A 19214-nucleotide genomic window follows, 5' to 3' on the forward strand; every position below is an offset into this window, starting at 1 on the left:
ATCACCTCCAGCCATTTTGATGAGCAACTTCAAGCAGCTGGATGTTTTCTGGTCATGGCCTAGCTTCTGTCGTCATGCATGTTAACTTGATGATGAGACTATTGACAGCTAGATTTAATGCTCAATAGGCAGTAGATCACTTTTTTCAAAACACAGAAACCAACTGCCAAAATAGTACAGAATCAATCTATAATTAAGAAACTGGGTTGAATCAGATCAGACACAATTCACTCAGAGAAACTAAGCATTGGGAGACACTGGATTATCCGCGAAGCTAAAAAGCACTGGCCTAATATAATTAGGCAAGACAAGTTTCAAACAAACAGACTTTGAGTGATTAGAGTGTTATTTTCCACACGCCAAGCTGCTGAGAACTTGCAGCAAGCTGAACTATTCATATAACAAAACAAGAACACGTAATTTAGAATAAGATGGATAAAGAATAAAAAGGAATTCCTTTTTGATTTGAACCAGAAAATAATTATTGGATACAAGCAATTTGCACGAAAATTTACTAGCATATAATGCTTCTTATTGCATAAGGGAGATTAACAACAATCTGGGGCTGGAGGTCATCACATCTGACCAAAATTGACCAAATCACCAACAGCAACTTCGATGTTCTTGAATGATATGTAACAATCTCCAGATACAACAGGGCTTCCACGAAGTGCCTTGCCATCTCTATATAAATGAGACAATGAAGAACAATACATCACAGAAACGCCAATCATGTGTTCACATTCCTGTAAATTACCAAACGTTTATCAGTTGTCATAATCAACGAAAACAAAGCAAACGAATCAAATGATCGGATCAAAGAAAACACTAGTCTTATCTTGTTGGGAATAAAGATCATTACTTGAAGAAAACACATGCAATCATGCATGCAAAATCCAGCAGATGGATATTTGATTTTAGAAAGGATTTTTTGGATGTATGGTTGAGCATACTGGAACATTTAGTTTGGTGTAAAATCCATCATTCTATATTTTACCATAGATTTTTCCAGATGACTTCAATTGCTAAAAATCTCAGGACAAAACATGGAAAAGAAAAGGTAATTTTGGACAGAATGGGTTCATCTTAAACTCGAAGTAGGACCAAGTGCACCATTTCTTGTGATGTGACCTAATTGTCTTGTTATCTAACCTTCTCAGTCCTCTTTTTTTACCATAAAAATATATGGACTCATTATTAACATAAGCCTTTTCATGAATAGTAAGAACAAAACATACATTTCTGGATTCAGAAAACAAGACTAGCGTTATAAGACATTCAGTGTTTGAACCCGAAACAGCACTACATAATATATATTTCACATGGACTAATTCCTTGGGGATGAGAATGTAACTTAGCGCAACATACATTTGACATGAATGAAGGTTGACGATATGGATTTCTTCCTTTGATCTCTAGCCGAGACTATTGGTAACACTTAGGTCATTTAAATTGCTTTTAAGCAAGAAATTTTTTTATTAGTTTCTCTATCCAATAATTAATCATCTTACTTTTAGTTTCTGTTCTTTCAAACGAGTTAACTGCAATAAACAACTTTAAATAGAAAACTAGAAAAGATCACATTAAGTTGGAGAAACAGCATATATGCAGGTAAATTCTGTGTGCAGCAGCTATCACTTTGCAATTTAGATGGAGCTGTTAAAAATAGAAATACTTATCTCTGAACTCTTCGAAGAGTTGTGGTACGAGTAGTGATGGATCGAGGAGGTAGACCAACAATTGCCACAAGTCCACTAGCAAAAGCTGCAATTGCTCCTACAGCAAAAGCTGGTGAATTGCTGCCTCCAAATAACTGATCCAAAGGCCCACTTCCCACAGACACAACCATCTGATAGAGGACAATTTGTAAGTACACATCAAACATAAAAATAAATTTTATATATGATTAATTAATTAATCTAGCACAATATTTACACTTTGTTCCAAAATATAATCACAACCTTTAAAAATTTTCATAGCTGCTACAATGTACTCTTTTCTAAATACAGAACGCTGAGTTTCCATCTTCTAATGGTTAAAATGAAGTGATGTCAACAAACAAATTGCACACATCAATATAGGATCCGGGAAACATAAAAAATTCTCATAGCATTACCAAACAAATCCACTTTTAAATAGCCATATTTGATTTTTGATATGCATGATGACCTGTTCTAATATCATATCAGTGCCATGTCATTGTTTTAATTGTCTGTTGATAGAAATTTAAATGTTATATTTGAAGAAAAAAAAGTGTCTTTAGAGTACGTTGTGCTACATATGAAATTTTTTAAAAGTTACCTACATTTAAAACAAGTTGTAAAAATTGTGGTACATTAATTAATTAATTTCTTGCCTTTCAAAAAAAGTATTGTATTAATGAAAGTGATAAGAGATGAGCATAAGAAGATATACTTCTAGTTTTACCTATTATCTTGTTGATATAACAATTTTCAACTAAGATCAACCAAAATAATCAATTACTTGTAGATTTTCTTAAAAACAAATAATTGAGCTTTTCAGGATGAGGTTATTAAAATCCAAGAGGGAGCTCAATCCAACTCAAAATGATAAGGCGCCTTAGGTAGGGGAACATTTTTGATACTTGGTACATTTTAAGAACCCTAATTTTGAGATGTGGGATTAAAGGTAGAGTTTAATGCTCTCTTCTTACATTCAACCTTTTTTAACATAACTTATAAGAGGTCCAAGATTATTTTTAGAAGTGAGGGTCTGGCTCTAATACCATATTAAATTACAAAAGGTTCCCAATTAAACTCAAAATGCCAAGGCAGTGAGAGATCTCTTGGTATTTAAGCATATTTTAAGAATCCTCATCTTGGCATTTGGGACTTAGGTTGTATTTCCCAAAAGAGAAAGAAAGCAAGACAATTATAAGACGATAGAAAGGTTTATCCAACAATTTTTTTTCTTTCATTTGTTTCCGTTGGCAAGAAATGAGGGAGGGGAGGAAAAGACTAGAGAAGTCCTTCCCCAATTTTCCTCTATTAAATTATCTGATTTGATTGGAAAGTTAACTCTTGCTTGCAATGTATCTTTGTTGCACAAAGAGAGGGGCAACACCTCTCAACCTCTAAATCGCGGAAGAAGAGGAAGAGAGAAAAGAGATTGCACGGAGCAACAAGACAAAGATGCACAAAAGGAGCAAACACGTGGAAGAAGAAGAAGAAGAAGAAGAGAAAGAAGAAGAGTTACCGTGGTTCGACGACGTGCCTACTCCACAAAAAGACCGAAGCTTTATTAGAATTCTCTCTACACAAGAGAATCACATCTAATGATTCTTGTGTTTTGTTGTTATACAATGGGTTTACAATGATCCCTATAAATACTGCTAAACCCCCGACCCAGTAAAAACATAGCATAATTTGTTACGAAAAACATAACAAAATTCTGTTATATAAAATTTTAACAGAATTTTATTACGAAAAATCTTAATAGATTTTTCTTCCGACATCCCTCATTTTAACCTTCATCCAAATATGAGTCACTCGTCAACAATCTCCACCTTGGCGAATATTCACCCCTTCGAAGAATACGAATATCTGGACAAAACTCCATCTGGATCACAGCTTCCTTCCTCTAGCATCTAAAAATATGGATCAAGTTCAAGTAATGCTTAAACTTCTCTGTGGTCACTCGCTTTGTCAGCATATCTGCAACATTGTCTGCAGTGTGAACCTTCTCAAGTTGAATTTCCCCGGAAGCAATCAACTCTCTAATCTTGTGAAACCTCACATCAATGTGTTTGGTTCTCGCATGATACACCTGATTCTTCGCCAAATAGATAGCACTCTGACTATCGCATAACAACTTGACTCCACTTTGCTGAACACCCAGTTCTCTGACCAACCCTGTAAGCCATAAAGCTTCCTTCACTGCTTCAGCTGCTGCCATGTACTCGGATTCCGTAGTAGACAATGCAACAATAGATTGTATCATAGATTTCCAACAAATAGGTCCTCCTGCCACAGTGAATACGTATCCTGTAGTAGACCTCCTGTTATTTAAATCTCCTGCATAGTCTGCATCTACGTACCCAGCAACTAAAGGATCTTCTGGTTGTCTCATCAACATGATGTCATAATCAGTTGTATTTCTCAAGTATCTGAAAATCCATTTCACTGCATCCCAATGTGGTCAACCAGAATTTAAGAGAAACTTGCTTACCATACTAACTGCTTGCGCCAAATCTGATCTCGTGCAAACCATGACATACATCAGACAACCAACTGCACTGGCATAAGAAACCTTTGACATTTCTTGGATCTCGTCATCCGTCTTTGGACACTGTGTACTGAATAACTTGAAGTGATGCGCCAGGGGTGTGTTCACCGACTTTGCATTCTTCATGTTGAACCTATCCAGCACCTTCTCCATATAACTACGTTGAGACAATCATAATCTCCCTGCAGCTCTATTCCTGTGAATCTCCATCCCAAGAATCTTCTTGGCCTCTCCCAAATCTTTCATGTCAAATTCCTTGCTCAGTAGCCTCTTCAATTTGTCAACTTCTCTCATCTTTTTCGCAACAATGAGCATGTCATCTACATATAGTAGTAAGAAAATCAGTGATTCATCTTCAAAGCCCTTCACATATATGCAACAATCATACTCGCATCTCCTATATCCGTTTTGAATCATGTATGAATCAAAACGTTTGTACCATTGCCTAGGAGATTGTTTCAGTCCAGAGCGATTTCTTCAACTTACAAACCAACTGCTATTGTCCGGGCTGACTAAATCCCTCAAGTTGTGACATAAAAATCTGCTCCTCTAAATTTCCATGAAGAAATGTCGTCTTCACATCCATTTGCTCTAAATACAAATCGTGATGTGCCACCAAAGCCAATACCGCTCTAATTGGCGTATGTCTTACCACTGGAGAGAAAATTTCTTCATAGTCAATCCCCTTTCTCTGTGAATACCCCTTTGCTACCAACCGAGCCTTGAATTTCACTTCTTCTCCCTCTGACATTACTTCTTTCTTCTTGAATATCCACTTGCACCCTATAGCTTTCTTTCCTTCAAGAAGTTCCACTAGATCCCACGTTTGATTTTTATGCAACGACTCCATCTCCTCTGCCATAGCACCCGTCTACCTGTCCTTCTCAGAGCTATGTATCGCCTCTTGAAAAGATGTAGGGTCTCCGCTACTAGTGATAAGTGCATAAGATACCAAGTCTTCAAATCCGTATCTAGTGGGTGGTTTTACGACTCGTCTCGTTCTACCACTAGCTATAGTGTGATGCTCCGTGTGCTCTGAGCTAGAATCATCAGAGTCATGAGTCTCTAGCTCCACCTGCACAATATCTTTCTTTATGTTGCTTTGTGGTGTTTCCTTTCCTTCTTCCTGAGTACGTTGTAACATAGCTTTCTCGTCAAACACCACATCTCTGCTGATCACCACCTTGTTTGCCTTAGGATCCCAAAACTTGAAGCCTTTAACTCCTTTCTGGTAGCCCAAAAAATGCATTGCTTTGACTTTGCATCCAGCTTTGATCTTTCCTCACTAGATATGTGCATATAGGCTGGACATCCAAAAACTCGAAGATGAGAGTAATCTATTTGATTCCCTGTCCACACTTCCTCTGATACTTTGCCTTCTAGTGCTGCCCTTGGTGATCTATTAATGAGATAACATGTCATGTTAACTGCTTCCGCCCAGAAATTCTTTGCAAGCCCTGCATTCAGCCTGAGATATCTTGCCTTCTCAATGATTGTCCTGTTCAACCTTTCCGCTACCCCATTCTGCTGAGGTGTCTTGCGAACCGAGAAGTGCTTCATTATCCCATGTTGCTCACAAAATTCCTGAAACTTTGAATCCGTGTACTCAGTCTCATTGTCTGACCTAAGGCATTTGATCTTTCTTCCGGTTTGGTTTTCCACTTCAGTTTTCCACAATTTAAACTTTGCATAAGTTTCTGACTTGTGACGCATAAAGTATACCCATACCTTTCGTGAGAAATCATCAGTAAAACTCATAAAATACAAGTGCCCTCCACGTGATGCTACACTGGCCGGTCCCCAGAGATTCGTATGTACGTAGTCCAGAATCTCCTTCGTCTTGTTTGTTGCCGTCTTGAATTGCACTTTGCTCTGTTTCCCAAGAACACAGAATTTGCTGAATTCAAGCTTGCACGTTTTGACACCCTTCAACAAATCTCTCTTGTGAAGCTCTAGCATCCCACGTTCACCCATATGTCCTAACCGCATATGCCACAAGACAGTACTGTCTGATTCAGACTCCACCGAGACGGCTCCACCTACAACTGTAGTCCCTATCAACTTGTAGATGTTTTCTGCTACCTATTGTCCTTTCATTACCGCTAGAGCTCCCTTGAACCTTCGTTACCACGGATCAGCAACCAATACCATCCAGTATGCCTAGTGAGATCAAGTTCTTCTTAGCTCTGGTATATATTCGACATCACATAAAGTTCTAATAGCACCATCAAACATCTTGATTCTGACATTCCCTATGCCAATAACTTTGCATGACGTATCATTTTCCATCTAACACTGAACTGTAATCCATTGCCTTATAGGTGTCAAACCAATCCTTGTTTGGAGTCATATGATATACGCAGAGTCTAAAATCCATGCATCCGTCACTGCTCCGAACTCGACATAACCGATAGCATATCTCCATCACCGCTCTCGAGTTTTCCTCTTCAACTATGTTTGCAGACTTTGCCAAACTACTTTTGTTCTCTGCAACATGTTTCTTTATCTCGGACAATTTCTCTTGATATGACCTTTGCCTCCACATTTGTAGCACGTGATCACCTTCTTCCTTCTCGACTTAGAACGAGTCTTGTTGTTGTTGTCATATCCATGTCGAGATTTGCTCCTACCACACTCTTGGTTGCTATTTACCACAAGTCCTTCTCCTTGAGAAATTTCATCGCTTGTTTTCTTCCTTTGGTGAAAACCTAGCAACGCACTTGTAATCTCCTCCAATTTGAGAGTTTCCTTACCCCACATTAACGTAGTAACCAAATTCTCGTACGTAGGAGATAAAGGTAGAGAATTCAACAACATCGGCCTTGTCTTCGTCTTCGATCTTCACATCAATCCGCCAAATCACTTACAATCTGGTTGAATACGTTGATGTGCTGGCTCAGATCGATTCCTTCCGTCATCTTCAACCCGAATAATTTCTGCTTGAGATACAACTTGTTTGTCAATGACTTTGACATGTACCGACTTTCCAAATTTTGTCAAACTACCACCGGTGACTCCTCGTCCATGACATGGTACATCACGTCATCCGTAAGACAAAGTCCGATTGTTGCCACCCTTCGCCTAAGTTCTTCCTAACTGACTCCACGCTTTCCGTCTCCTAGCGCCTTCACCATGCCTTGTTGCACCATCGTCCTCGACTCTTCTCCGCCATAATCCAAAGGCTCGTCAAACTTCACCATATCAAACTTCGGTAGTCGCCCCGACATGTTCAAGAACGCCAAAACCTATAGCTCTGATACCAATTGTTGCGCAAAGAGAGGGCAACACCTCTCAACCTCTAAATCGCGGAAGAAGAGGAAGAGAGAAAAGAGATCGCACGGAGCAACAAGACAAAGATGCACAAAAGGAGCAAACACGTGGAAGAAGAAGACGAAGAAGAAGAGAAAGAAAAAGAGTTACCGTGGTTCGGCGACGTGCCTACTCCACAAAAAGGCCAAAGCTTTATTAGAATTCTCTCTACACAAGAGAATCACATCTAATGATTCTTGTGTTTTGTTGTTATACAATGGGTTTACAATGATCCCTATAAATACTGCTAAACCCCAGATCCGGTAAAAACGTAACAGAATTTGTTATGAAAAAACATAACAAAATTCTATTATATAAAATCTTAACAGAATTTTATTACAAAAAATGTTCACAGATTTTTCTTCCATGACATCCCTCATATTAACCTTCATCGAAATATGAGTCACTCGTCAACAATCTTAAATTCAATATTAAAAAAATATAAAATTATTTTTAATATATATATATATATAGCATTTATAAAATTTTATCAAATATAGTTTTCAAATTTAAAATTTTCTTTCCAATCCTCTTCTCAAAGTGCTAATGGGAAAATCTTGACTTCTTATTTCCTTACCTGATAGGAAACATGCCCTAAAGAAATAGAAATTATTTTCAATCTTTTTCCTATATGAGTGTTTTTTTCAAGTACATGCTTCTAACTAGCTACTTGGTAGGAAACATGGCTTAAAGTTCCCTAAAGATTGTAAACATTACAGTCAAAGCTTCTTAAAAGCTTTAGCATGATAAAAACCTGTTCTTAAAAAACTTAATCTATTTATGACCAGGATAATATCTATCATTATCTATCTTTAACAACAATGACAAAATAAAAACCAACAGAAATTAAAAGGGCACTAAAGTTCTTCAACAAAATTCCACAACTATTCATCATTGCAGTGTCAAACATCTCTAGAAAGCTGAAACAATCGAACGAAAGAGACATGGCATAGACTTTTGACACATATTCCTGCTTATCCCCAGCTAAAGATAAATCCATCCCAATATCCCCTTCAACCTTTGTAGATTTATGGTATACATCAGAATTTTGATGTCAGATCTAAAGTTAGCAATAGAATTTTGAACCCCTTGATGAAGCATATTCATTTTATGGGCCACTAGGACAACCCCCTAACAGAAAGAAAAACTTCCAATATATTCCTCATGGACCACAACGCCACCATGATGAAGCACGTGAAGAGCCAATTTATGTTATAACCTAATTGATTATCCTCTATAAATGTTTTGCATCTCTTATTAAAGTCAAACAACTGTATGTCTTGATTTCCTTAAATTCTAAATAAAATGAAGGATGAGAGAATATCACACAGTAAAAACTGCAAGTTTACAACAACAATCATAATTTAATCATTATTCCATGAATAAAAGAAGAATGCAGATGGAAATGTCTACCTGAGGTACAACAATTGCCAGATTCAAGATGCCCATCGACAACCCTATAGCAATAAAAGGTGTTAATGCCAAACAATTACATAACAAGAAAACTGCATGAGAAAGAAGTGATGAGTCATCCACCCTGGCCAAGCCCCAAAGGCTCTATACGTGCAGAAATCATTGCATAAGGAATAGTGTAGGTGACCTGCAAAATAATAGTTAAACAAGTAGCAATGGAATTCCACTGACACCAAGAACAGTCACAAAAATGACTTACAGCCAAAGGTGCCCCGAGGATTGTAAAAATAACAAGTGAAGCAATAACAAAACCACCCGGAGGAAGTCCATTTGGTGGGTAATCAGTATTCTTTGCCAGAGAAGATAATATAAGGATTCCAAGAAAACAAAAGAACATGACAATGTTGGAAATTCCCCAAATTAAGCCAGCACCAAATTTCCTGCAGAGCTTTTCCAAAACCACTGAAGTAAAACCTAGAACAATAGAATTTAACATGAGGCCAGTAGCCCCCATTCTCACTCCAGTTTGATACATTTGCCCTTCATCTGGGTTTCCCTTGTAAATCTCCCGACCCATCCAATCAGTATCAAAAAGGGTGAAGGGAAACCAACCTATCCAAGTAAGTGCAGTTGCAATGAGAACCATCCAAATAGGCAGCGTAAGATACCTGCAAGAGCCAATTAACTCCCATAGAAAAGCCTCATGTCCATTATCTGACTGCACTAATGAATCTCCAACAGAAGTCGTAACTCTGTTAGCAGAAGAAAGAGGAATTTCCTTGGCTGATGACACGCTAATACAAGTAGTGATCAAAAGAAGAACAACATCGAGAAGAAAAGCAGATTTGAGGTTGGCACAACTTATGCTGCATGCTGAAGTGACGTTGAAGGGAAGTATGCTATACCAATGACTAAAAGAACCAGTAGCAAAGCCAAGTATGTTGCCCAGTGCCATGAAGAGAGAAAAGTAAGCATTAGCTACACGAGTTCGCCTATGATCTTTCCCTGAAATTGCAGGAACAACATGAAAAGTTTGAGATTAATTAGCTTATTGAGGTTTATGGATTCATATTTTTCTTTGCCAAAGGATCAGACTTGCATAAATGATGCTACTGTCCAATTTTGACTTTGTAACCAATTTCTTCATTAGAGGCTATCTCAACTACTGCATCATAGCAGTGGTTGGACCATGGTACAACAGTTAGAGAATTATGGACTAACTAAAATTAGATAGTGAAAAAGTGGTTGGGAAGCAAACATGACAAACACTCATGAGCAGCTCAAAGGGCAAAGTTCATTTGATCGTGGCTCAGTAGTTAATTGAATCAAATATGAATTTTAATTTTAGGCTTGCTCACTGAAGGATACAAGCCTAAATAATACAAAGGATCAGCTAATATTTCAGGGGTCCTCAGTGATCTTGCTCTAAGGCCTGTAAGAGCCACGCTGACCCAATGGGGTGAGGGGGTAGTTCCCTAACCATGATTATAGAGCCAACAGCCATCATGGGATTTGTAGAAAATAACATGAAGCAAGACCAATACACCCTAGCATGGCTATGGTTTTCATAACCTATCTCCTTGTTGTTTCAACCCAACTGATGTTCCAGATTTGGTCAACATGACTCACTAGTGATAGTGCTAACCGGTCCTTCCAGTCACACATCAAATTGGAGACATGTTCCCTTTCCCAATCGTCATGTGCACTCTTGGACACAATCTCATTTATGCATGCATTTATGTATGTGACCTTCTCTTATGTATGCATCAATGTGATGTGGGTGGGTGCAGCATTTAAGATTGGTGATACCTAATGAGATTTCTATTGTTGTGTCATTGATATTGGCAATCATGTCAACCCATATAAAAATATTGTCATCTTATTGTCTTTTATTTTGTTCTCTATCTTATGCTTTGCTGCTCCATGTTCGAGTTAAAATAGATTCTTATTTTTTGTCGTGTATGAGGGTGTTCAACTCCCAACAACCAATACATCAATCCTACTATAATCAACCATGCACAAAGCTAACTTATATGCTTGACTATATAATCATGGTTGTGCTACAATCTTGTAGTTTATTTTGACAAAATAGTAATATTAAAAACTAAAAGATCGAGTTGAAGTTTTACAAGAACTTAGAATTCTGTTATGTTATGTTTCTCGGAACTTGGGAGGATGGAAAAGGAACAAAAGGGATCGAAGGAGGGATATAAGCGGTCCTTAACATGGCTATTCCTATATCTTACGAATCACAATCCAACAGATTAAAGCACCCACTTCAGTGTCTGCTACAGCCATCCACGAGCGGCCCTTGAGGTTGCACCAAATTAAGAAAATTTTCTCTGCTTCCAAACTAGAACCGCTTTCTGAAGGATATGTCAATAGCAACCACGGAAGTCAGTCGACATTTTTACTTAGTCTTAATCTAGGCGAAATTAGGGCGTACGGACAACCAAGGTCACAAAGGAGGATTTCCGGCAATCGGAAAACCACCTTTGAAAAAGTTGAAAGGAAAAAAAAATAGTAAACTAAAGAAGGATCAAACGAGAGGGATAAACATTGATGAACCTGTGAGATCTGCAAGAAGAGCCCTGCACGGGCCCTGTGTAGTGTTATTCCCCACGTCGAGCAGCCAAAACCCAACTAGATACACGGCGATCGCCCCGTACTTTGTCTCCCCTCCGCCAGTATCGCCGAGAATGCGGCCGATATCTGCGGAGTAGCCGATCAAGAGCACAGATAAAGCAATGGAAAAGGCTCCGCCGATTATAAAGGGCCGGCGGCGGCCTAGCGAGCTAGCGCAACGATCGCTCATGTGGCCGACGAAGGGCTGCACCAGGAGGCCGGAGAGAGGGCCGCAGAGCCACACGAGACTTGCGAACTGGTGGGGGATCCCCAATTCCTGCACGTAGGGGGTGAGAAGCGAAAGCTGGAGCGCCCATCCGAACTGCACGCCGCACGCCACCGATGCCACCCGGAGCAGCACCCGCCGCGAGACCTTCTGAGGCGGCGCCAGTAACGCATCCCCGCAAGCCGCAGCCACCGACTCCGTCTCCGCCCTTTGCCGTCCGGGAAAGGTCATCGTCAGCCCTACTCCCCTCTCACTTCTTTATTAAGCGCCCCCTTCCTCTCGTCACTTGGCTTGTTTACACTTTACACTACTCAGAGCAAGTGCGAGTGCACCCTTAGAAAAGGAAAGAAAACGAAAAGAGAAAAAGATACGGAATCGCTCTTTAATCCCGATTAAAACGGGCCCACAGGCGATTTGTGGAAAGCTCAGCACAAGGAATATGGCCGGGTAGCGCCCTCCCTGTTCGTCGCTGAGAGAGGACGCGGGCCCCGCGTCTCCCCCACCTGGCGGTAAGCAAAAGCTGTAAGCAACCACTTTCTTGTGAGCAGGGAGGCCCCCACGGTCACGGAAGGTGATGAGTGATCCTGGCCGGCAGAAATATTATACAAGAAGCCTCCATCTTCATAATTTTTATAATCAACTTACAAATCTTAGTTTATACAATTGAATAATAGTAGTAGTAGTAGTATTATGCAATTAAAATTACCGGCGGCTTGAACACGGACAGCAATAATTTACGAACACTTGCTTGCATTGAGGGCCAGTTTGAGATAAACTAAATTTATTGGTTAATTTTACAAAAATAAGTAATTCAGATTCCAGACCAACGAATTTATTAATCTGGGAGTCGGCTTATGGAGTGAGTCTCACTCGAAGGAGCAGGGCGACGAAAAATACAAAAGCCATTTCGACTTGCCGATTGCCACCGAGTGGTTCACCAGTAACGTTATTGGAAGGATATCAGCATATTCCATGTGGGTAAAGGATGGTTAGAGGAACAATGATGTGTGGTCCCCGGTAGAAAGTTCATTTCGAGACGCGTTCTGGGCTCCTCAAAAACTAACTTATATAAATCTGCCGAATTGATTATTACAATATAATAATTGATTAATTTTTAAAAAAAAATTTAATTGATATTTAAAAAATTATTACTCTGGATGTATTGTACTAAATTAAAATTTGAAAACATAAATATAATCAGAATAATTAGACAAAGACATAAAACTTCGTTCGATTTCATTCAAAACTTCATCAGTCGATTTTAATTAAAATCAACTAATAAATATAAAAAGTTCGAAATGAAATGAAATGATACTAAGTTCTATATGTTTATCTACTTCTTTTAATTATGTCCATGATCTCAAACTTCAATTTGGCACAATATATTGAGAGCAATGATTTATCGAAACTAATTAGATTTCGATTTAAGTCAATATCGAACCTAAATAATTTAAAATGAAATAGAACTAAATCCTATTTATTCGTTTAATTCCCTTGATTAAATCCATGTTCTCAACTATAATTTTATATAATATACTAATAATAGTAATTTTTTTAACATAAATAAGATTTAAAAAAATGTCTCAATGTAGCAATCCATTGGGAAATATGTAAGGGGACAAAATGGGTATGAGATACCTGATTTGATCATTTTTAAAGTCCCTTTGCATGATTTAGATAATAGGTAAACGTGCAATAAACAAAGAAGTATTTGTTTAAACAACTAATAAATATTTTTATGATATATATATATATATATATATTAAAACTCATCAATACTAAATCACATCTATTTACAACAATATATTGAATTAGATCTAACAATAGAAAGAATGGGGTAAATCAAGAGGGGCATTCACTACATTTTACACTATTAAAAATTAACCTCAAAATTTATTAGAATAATAATCCAAATAGATAAAGACTGCAGCAATAAAAGGATGAATTAATCAAATAATTAGGATCCTAAATGATTTAAACTTTTCAATAGATATTGAGACTAGTAATTAGAATTGTAAATGAATTGAACGCAATCTATATTATCACACAAACTTAAAACACTCTAAAACTTCAAACAAACTTACTCCAAAACTTAACTCGGCTTCATCAATCGTACAAATAATGAACACAATTGAAAATAAAAGTTAATTAATTTAAATTAATAAAGACAAATTTATTATTTTGAATAAGAACAAATAAAGATAAACTAACAACCTTTCAATTTTTATTTTAAATAAATGATTAATCAAGCTCACGGTTTAATGGGGCGGGATCTCCTGGTCCGCAATTTGCGGATCAGAAGATCTGCTCTCCGGTTTAATAAAGATAAATTATCAACCTTTCAATTTATTTTTTAAATAAATGATTAATACAAACGTAGTGAACCATCCCCTGATCCGCAAATAAGATTCATTCAAATCAAAGGTCCACATGTAATGGACCATCCCCTGGTCCGCAATTTGCGGATCAGAAGATCTGCTCTCCGGTTTAATAAAGATAAATTATCAACCTTTCAATTTATTTTTTAAATAAATGATTAATACAATATTTTAAATCATAACAATAAAGAACCTGCACTATGAAACAAAAACTAACTAAGATATTTATATATTGAATCATTAAAGGGCGCCTACGAAAGGCTGCCCATCCAAAAATTGACGAACGAAGAAACACCATAAGTAGGATGCGCCCCGTTCGCCTTTGAGATTAGTGTTCGCTATCGTGGCGTCGGCACGACCGGCCGTCTCTATACGATCATAGACCAGTCGATCCTCAACCCCGACAGGACGGGTTAAAGAAATGTCATTAACCTAGACGCATATTTATAAAGAACCTCCATCCCATTGGCCGTAGAAGCACCCGATGTGGGACTAAAGGGCATTCGCACTATGCCATTCCCTGCTCGTCTGCCTGCCCACATCTTGCTCCTCTGACCCCTGGGATCACACCGATTAGCGCCGTCCGACTCGAGCAGATGAGCAAGGCTGTCCGATGGCTCGTTATTGAGCTCCAGCATGGCTCGGGCGCCGCCGCCTCCGCCGCAGGACATCCCCATGCCTCCGCCCCATTTGATGCCAGGTTTTCTGAGGACGCCGGACAATAGGTGTGTGTGTGATCCCTAGTCATCTATTTATGGAACTGTTATTGGTCGCAGAAGATACCATACTCAACCCCTGTTGGGATCTAAAGTGAATCTAAAGTGAAATTTGTTTTCCGTTTCCCCTTTGCAACAGGTAGTGCACTCAAGGCACTCCACTTCAACTTCTCTTTCATATGGTTGCAAATGGTTCATTGAATGTATTTGCCCAATTCAGGGACGGGCTTGTTCCTCTGCATACAATTCAACTTCATCGACATGCAATGCAGGTTTTGTTTTTTTGCACATGCATTGTATAGAGTTTAACATAGTCAACTGAGTTGTGCAATATACATATCTTTATGTTAGTCTTTCATGTTGTTTCTCTCGCGTACAGATACTTGGCCGCCTTCTTGCTAATGATAATGGAAGCACTGCAAAGTATATACTCAAGCATCTGACATTTAGAAATATAGCGAATTAGCTCTTTAATTTTAATTTCGTTTAAATTAAGAAAAAATTTAAATGAAAATGATAATGTTGAATATTTTAAGGCCAAATTCAAGCTCCATTAAAATGAGTGCATTTAAATCCAAAGACCACACCTTCAAAATTAAATCACCATCTTCAAAGACCACATCTAAAATCAGAATTGACGACAGCACCAATTCATAAGAGACACTGACGAGGAACTCAGACCAAAGTTTCCGTTTTTATGAAACATGCAAGTCAGCCAGTGGAGGCTCGTAAGCACAGGAGTGATGTGCACTACATAAATATCGATGGGTGTTGCACATGCCACTTTGACTGCCAAAATTGCAACGCACGAACACATCTCTACTAGAGAACGATGCATCCCAACGGAAAGGCTCAGAATTGGTTGGACAAAGTTTGAAGGTTGACAGCCAGACAAAAAGCAGATGTAACCACCCTCCAATTGGCAATCAGCTCCCGAGCGCCGACAACACACCTCCACTTTTGGCAGTTAATACCACCTCCCAACCAGGTCCTCTGAGAGGAAGAGGGGTACCAGATGCCCCATTGGCATCCTTTGGATCTACTAGATCGCTGCGATCCATGACTCTCAATAGATCATCGTCGCTGATGTCAGTTTGAACCAGCTTATCTTCAGGATCTTCTTCATCTCGAAGCAGTGCCAGTAGTTCTGATTCCTAAACATATGGTGAACTAGATTAGTGCAAACAGACTAAACAGTCAGCTTTTAAGGTTCTTGTGTCACTAGGCAAAATAGTTTTTCTTTAGTTGTGTAAATCTAGAAAGCAGTTAGCATTCTAAGCTTTTAGAATATTCTGCTGCATGGAAATGGAACTGCAAACTCAATAGCTCTCAGTGTGATACTAAGGAATTTCATGAAGAGTTGCAGATCCAAGTAAAGTTCTAGTGCAAACAAAGGCAACAAACCACAATTACTCAATTGCATTGGGACATTGTAATACCAAAGTGAATCCACTGATCAAAGACTAGAACAATAATAGAATAAGCTATACCTCTAATGTATTAGGTTTGATCCTCTCTTGCTGAAATTGTCCTTGAGAAATAACTACATGCTCTAACTTCAACTTTCCAAAAGCCTTCTTGATAATCCGACCCTGCAAGCACAAAAAATATAAGCTATCTTATGTAGGATATACAGGAGAAGGATGATGGTTCATGCTTTTCCTACCTCTACAGAATGCGATGTTGCCAACCTATACACATGCACAGGTCGTGTTTGTCCAATCCTATGACATCTATCCATAGCCTGCAGATCCATTTGAGGATTCTGGGTTCCATGCAAAGTCAGTTAACCAAAGTCAATAATCAACATTGCAGAAACTATGATGGAAAAATTTGAGAATAAGCAAGTTACCCAATCACTATCATATAAGATACAAGTATCAGCAGCAGTTAAGTTAATGCCCAATCCACCAGCTCGTGTGCTGAGAAGAAAAATACTCATATTGCTGTTCTCGTTATTGAAAGTCTCTATCTGTGATTGAATAGACAAGAGAATAAGAATACAATCAAGGATCTATATGTAATGAAACACGATGAACAAAAACAGAATAATCAAAGAAGCACCATAATCAAAATTGTTAATAACACAAACCGTAGCATATGAAAATACTCATCTCAAGAAATTACATTTAATGAATAATATACAACTTAAATTGATGCCTGTTTATGTTTTGTCCTAACACTACCTTAATTTACTTACTTTTCAACTGCCACTGGAGATAGAAAACTCAGAATGTTATCGATGTGGAACTATATATGTTGGGTCAACTGGTTAAGATGACTAATTTTACAATACTAACCGAAACCAAGAAGACCAAGCTATAAATCTAAAAGAATTATATACACAAGTTTTAGGGATTTGATTCCCTTAATAATAACAAAGGCTTGATGGTTTTGATAATGAGCCACACACAGGAAACTTAATAGACATTGAAATAAAAAGTTTTTAAAAAAAGCTATAAACACCACGTTAGTAGTAGGTCCCGAGCGGCCGGTAAGAGGATGGTGAATTGCCCTGAAAAAACAAGTATACCCTTCTCGAAACTTACGATTTTGATTAAGATAAATACTTTAATAAAAGAAACTAAAATGCATAAAAGTACAAGATAAAAAGATTTACTTGGTTTGCAACCGGGGAGATTGCTAATCAAAGGCAAATGTAGCTCAACTAAAAGACTCCTTCGACACAAGTCAGAGGCGCCTCGTACAGGACATTGACAGCATAGAAACTTGAGAACAGAATAACAACTTCGAATACAAAAAGTATTGTATGGAATGTCGAGCACCAGGCTTCCTTTTATAGGCTCACTAGTAGAAATGACTATTTGCTGACGTGGCGTGGTCCGGGCGCCCCAGCGAAGCAAACTCTGTCTCCATGATTTGGTTGGAAAATAAAATTCTCTCATGTCCGAGCGCCTAGACCATTTTCGACCACCCGGACCATTACTGACGTGGACCCGAAAAGTGATCTACTGCGACTAGGCGCCCTTTGGGCACCCTGGTGGTCCAGACTCTAGGCACTCGGACCATCTTGTCCGAGCGCTCGGATCGATCAGCTTCATGTTGATCGTCCAACGCCTTCTCCGATCACTAACTTCGTCTCTGATAGCTTGGGTGATGCTCCGGCCTTTTAGAGTTGAGCTTACTCGAACTCAACTCCGACCTTCTCCTCGAGCAGCCTTCCGCTCCGGCTTCTCATCCTCGCCCGTCCTTCTCGCTCCACCGACGTACTCTTTCACAGCTTCTCGTTCCCTAGATGCACCGAGCCTGTCAACTCGATTCGCGTGCCACCCTTCTCGTACACTGCGTCTTCCGGTCAACTTCTTGTAATCCTAAGCTCTTGCACACTTAGACACAAGAATCAAATACACATGACCTAACTTGACTTGGTTGAGCACATCAAAACTAACACGAGGTACTTACAATCTCTCCCTTTTGTATGTGATGAACCCAAGTTAAGTTAGGGTTAAAAATTTTTAAAAAAAACAATAAAATAATTATAATTAATAATCATGCTATGCAATTAATAAATATGCAAAATTAAAACACTTAATATGCAAAGTAAAATGTACCTCCTCCTAGACTTAATCTATAACTCTCCCCTTTTGATCACATTAAAAGTAGGGGTACAAATTCTAAGAGTTACACAAATAGTGACTAACACTTAGAAAAAATTTTGGGAATTATTTTTTTTGAAAAATTGAATTTTTATGATTTAAAAATTAATTTTGGAAGAAATAATTTTAAAATTATTTTTAATCATTGAAAAATTCTAAAAAATCTTATAACGATTAAACATACTTATCCAAAATAGTGATAAAATTTTCATGAATAAATAAAATTAATATAAATAATAATAAATTATTTTATACAGAGAGATGTATTTGTAAAAAAATGCCTAATAAATAGATTTTGAGCTAAAAAATTCTTGCAACATTTTCTCAGTATGTAAAACGGAAATTATATCTTTAAAAAAATTAAATTTTTGAAGATTAACTTTTTGAAAATTTTGAATATTAAAAATTAATATTTTGGTAAAAAATTCATAGAAAATTATTTAACGGTCAAAATATTTTAAAAATTTTCCTACAAATAAGTAATAAAATGCTTTTTCACAAAAAAAAATTAAGTAATTTCGAAAAGAAATGATACAAAACAATTTTTTAAAAAAATTAGACAATTTTAAGCATACAAATAAAATATTCAGGCTAATTAAAATTAACACATGTATGAAAATTTAACATAAGCATGATTTTAGAACACAAAATAGGTTCCTACATTTTCTTGATTTTTTTCTAATTT

General features: G+C 37.8%; 2 protein-coding genes across 2 annotated transcripts; both read right to left on the reverse strand.

Annotated features, from left to right (window-relative positions):
• Positions 1-436: 436 nt before the first annotated feature.
• Positions 437-12160, reverse strand: LOC122036428 (sucrose transport protein SUT2-like). The gene is made up of 6 exons (XM_042595735.1): positions 11536-12160; positions 9227-9972; positions 9091-9154; positions 8968-9011; positions 1680-1849; positions 437-746 (listed from the first exon to the last, which is right to left on the reverse strand). The coding sequence occupies exons 1-6, from the start codon at positions 12047-12049 to the stop codon at positions 731-733; spliced, it is 1554 nt and encodes a 517-aa protein (XP_042451669.1). The 5' UTR covers positions 12050-12160; the 3' UTR covers positions 437-730.
• Positions 12161-15441: 3281 nt separating this feature from the next.
• Positions 15442-16912, reverse strand: LOC122036429 (ATP-dependent DNA helicase DDM1-like). The gene is made up of 4 exons (XM_042595736.1): positions 16765-16912; positions 16579-16677; positions 16403-16504; positions 15442-16066 (listed from the first exon to the last, which is right to left on the reverse strand). Exons 1-4 carry the CDS (start codon positions 16852-16854, stop codon positions 15839-15841), a joined length of 519 nt encoding a protein of 172 aa, XP_042451670.1. The 5' UTR covers positions 16855-16912; the 3' UTR covers positions 15442-15838.
• Positions 16913-19214: the final 2302 nt, after the last annotated feature.

The sequence above is a fragment of the Zingiber officinale genome, unplaced genomic scaffold (genome assembly GCF_018446385.1).
Source record: "Zingiber officinale cultivar Zhangliang unplaced genomic scaffold, Zo_v1.1 ctg161, whole genome shotgun sequence".
In the NCBI taxonomy this organism is placed as follows: Eukaryota; Viridiplantae; Streptophyta; class Magnoliopsida; order Zingiberales; family Zingiberaceae; genus Zingiber; species Zingiber officinale.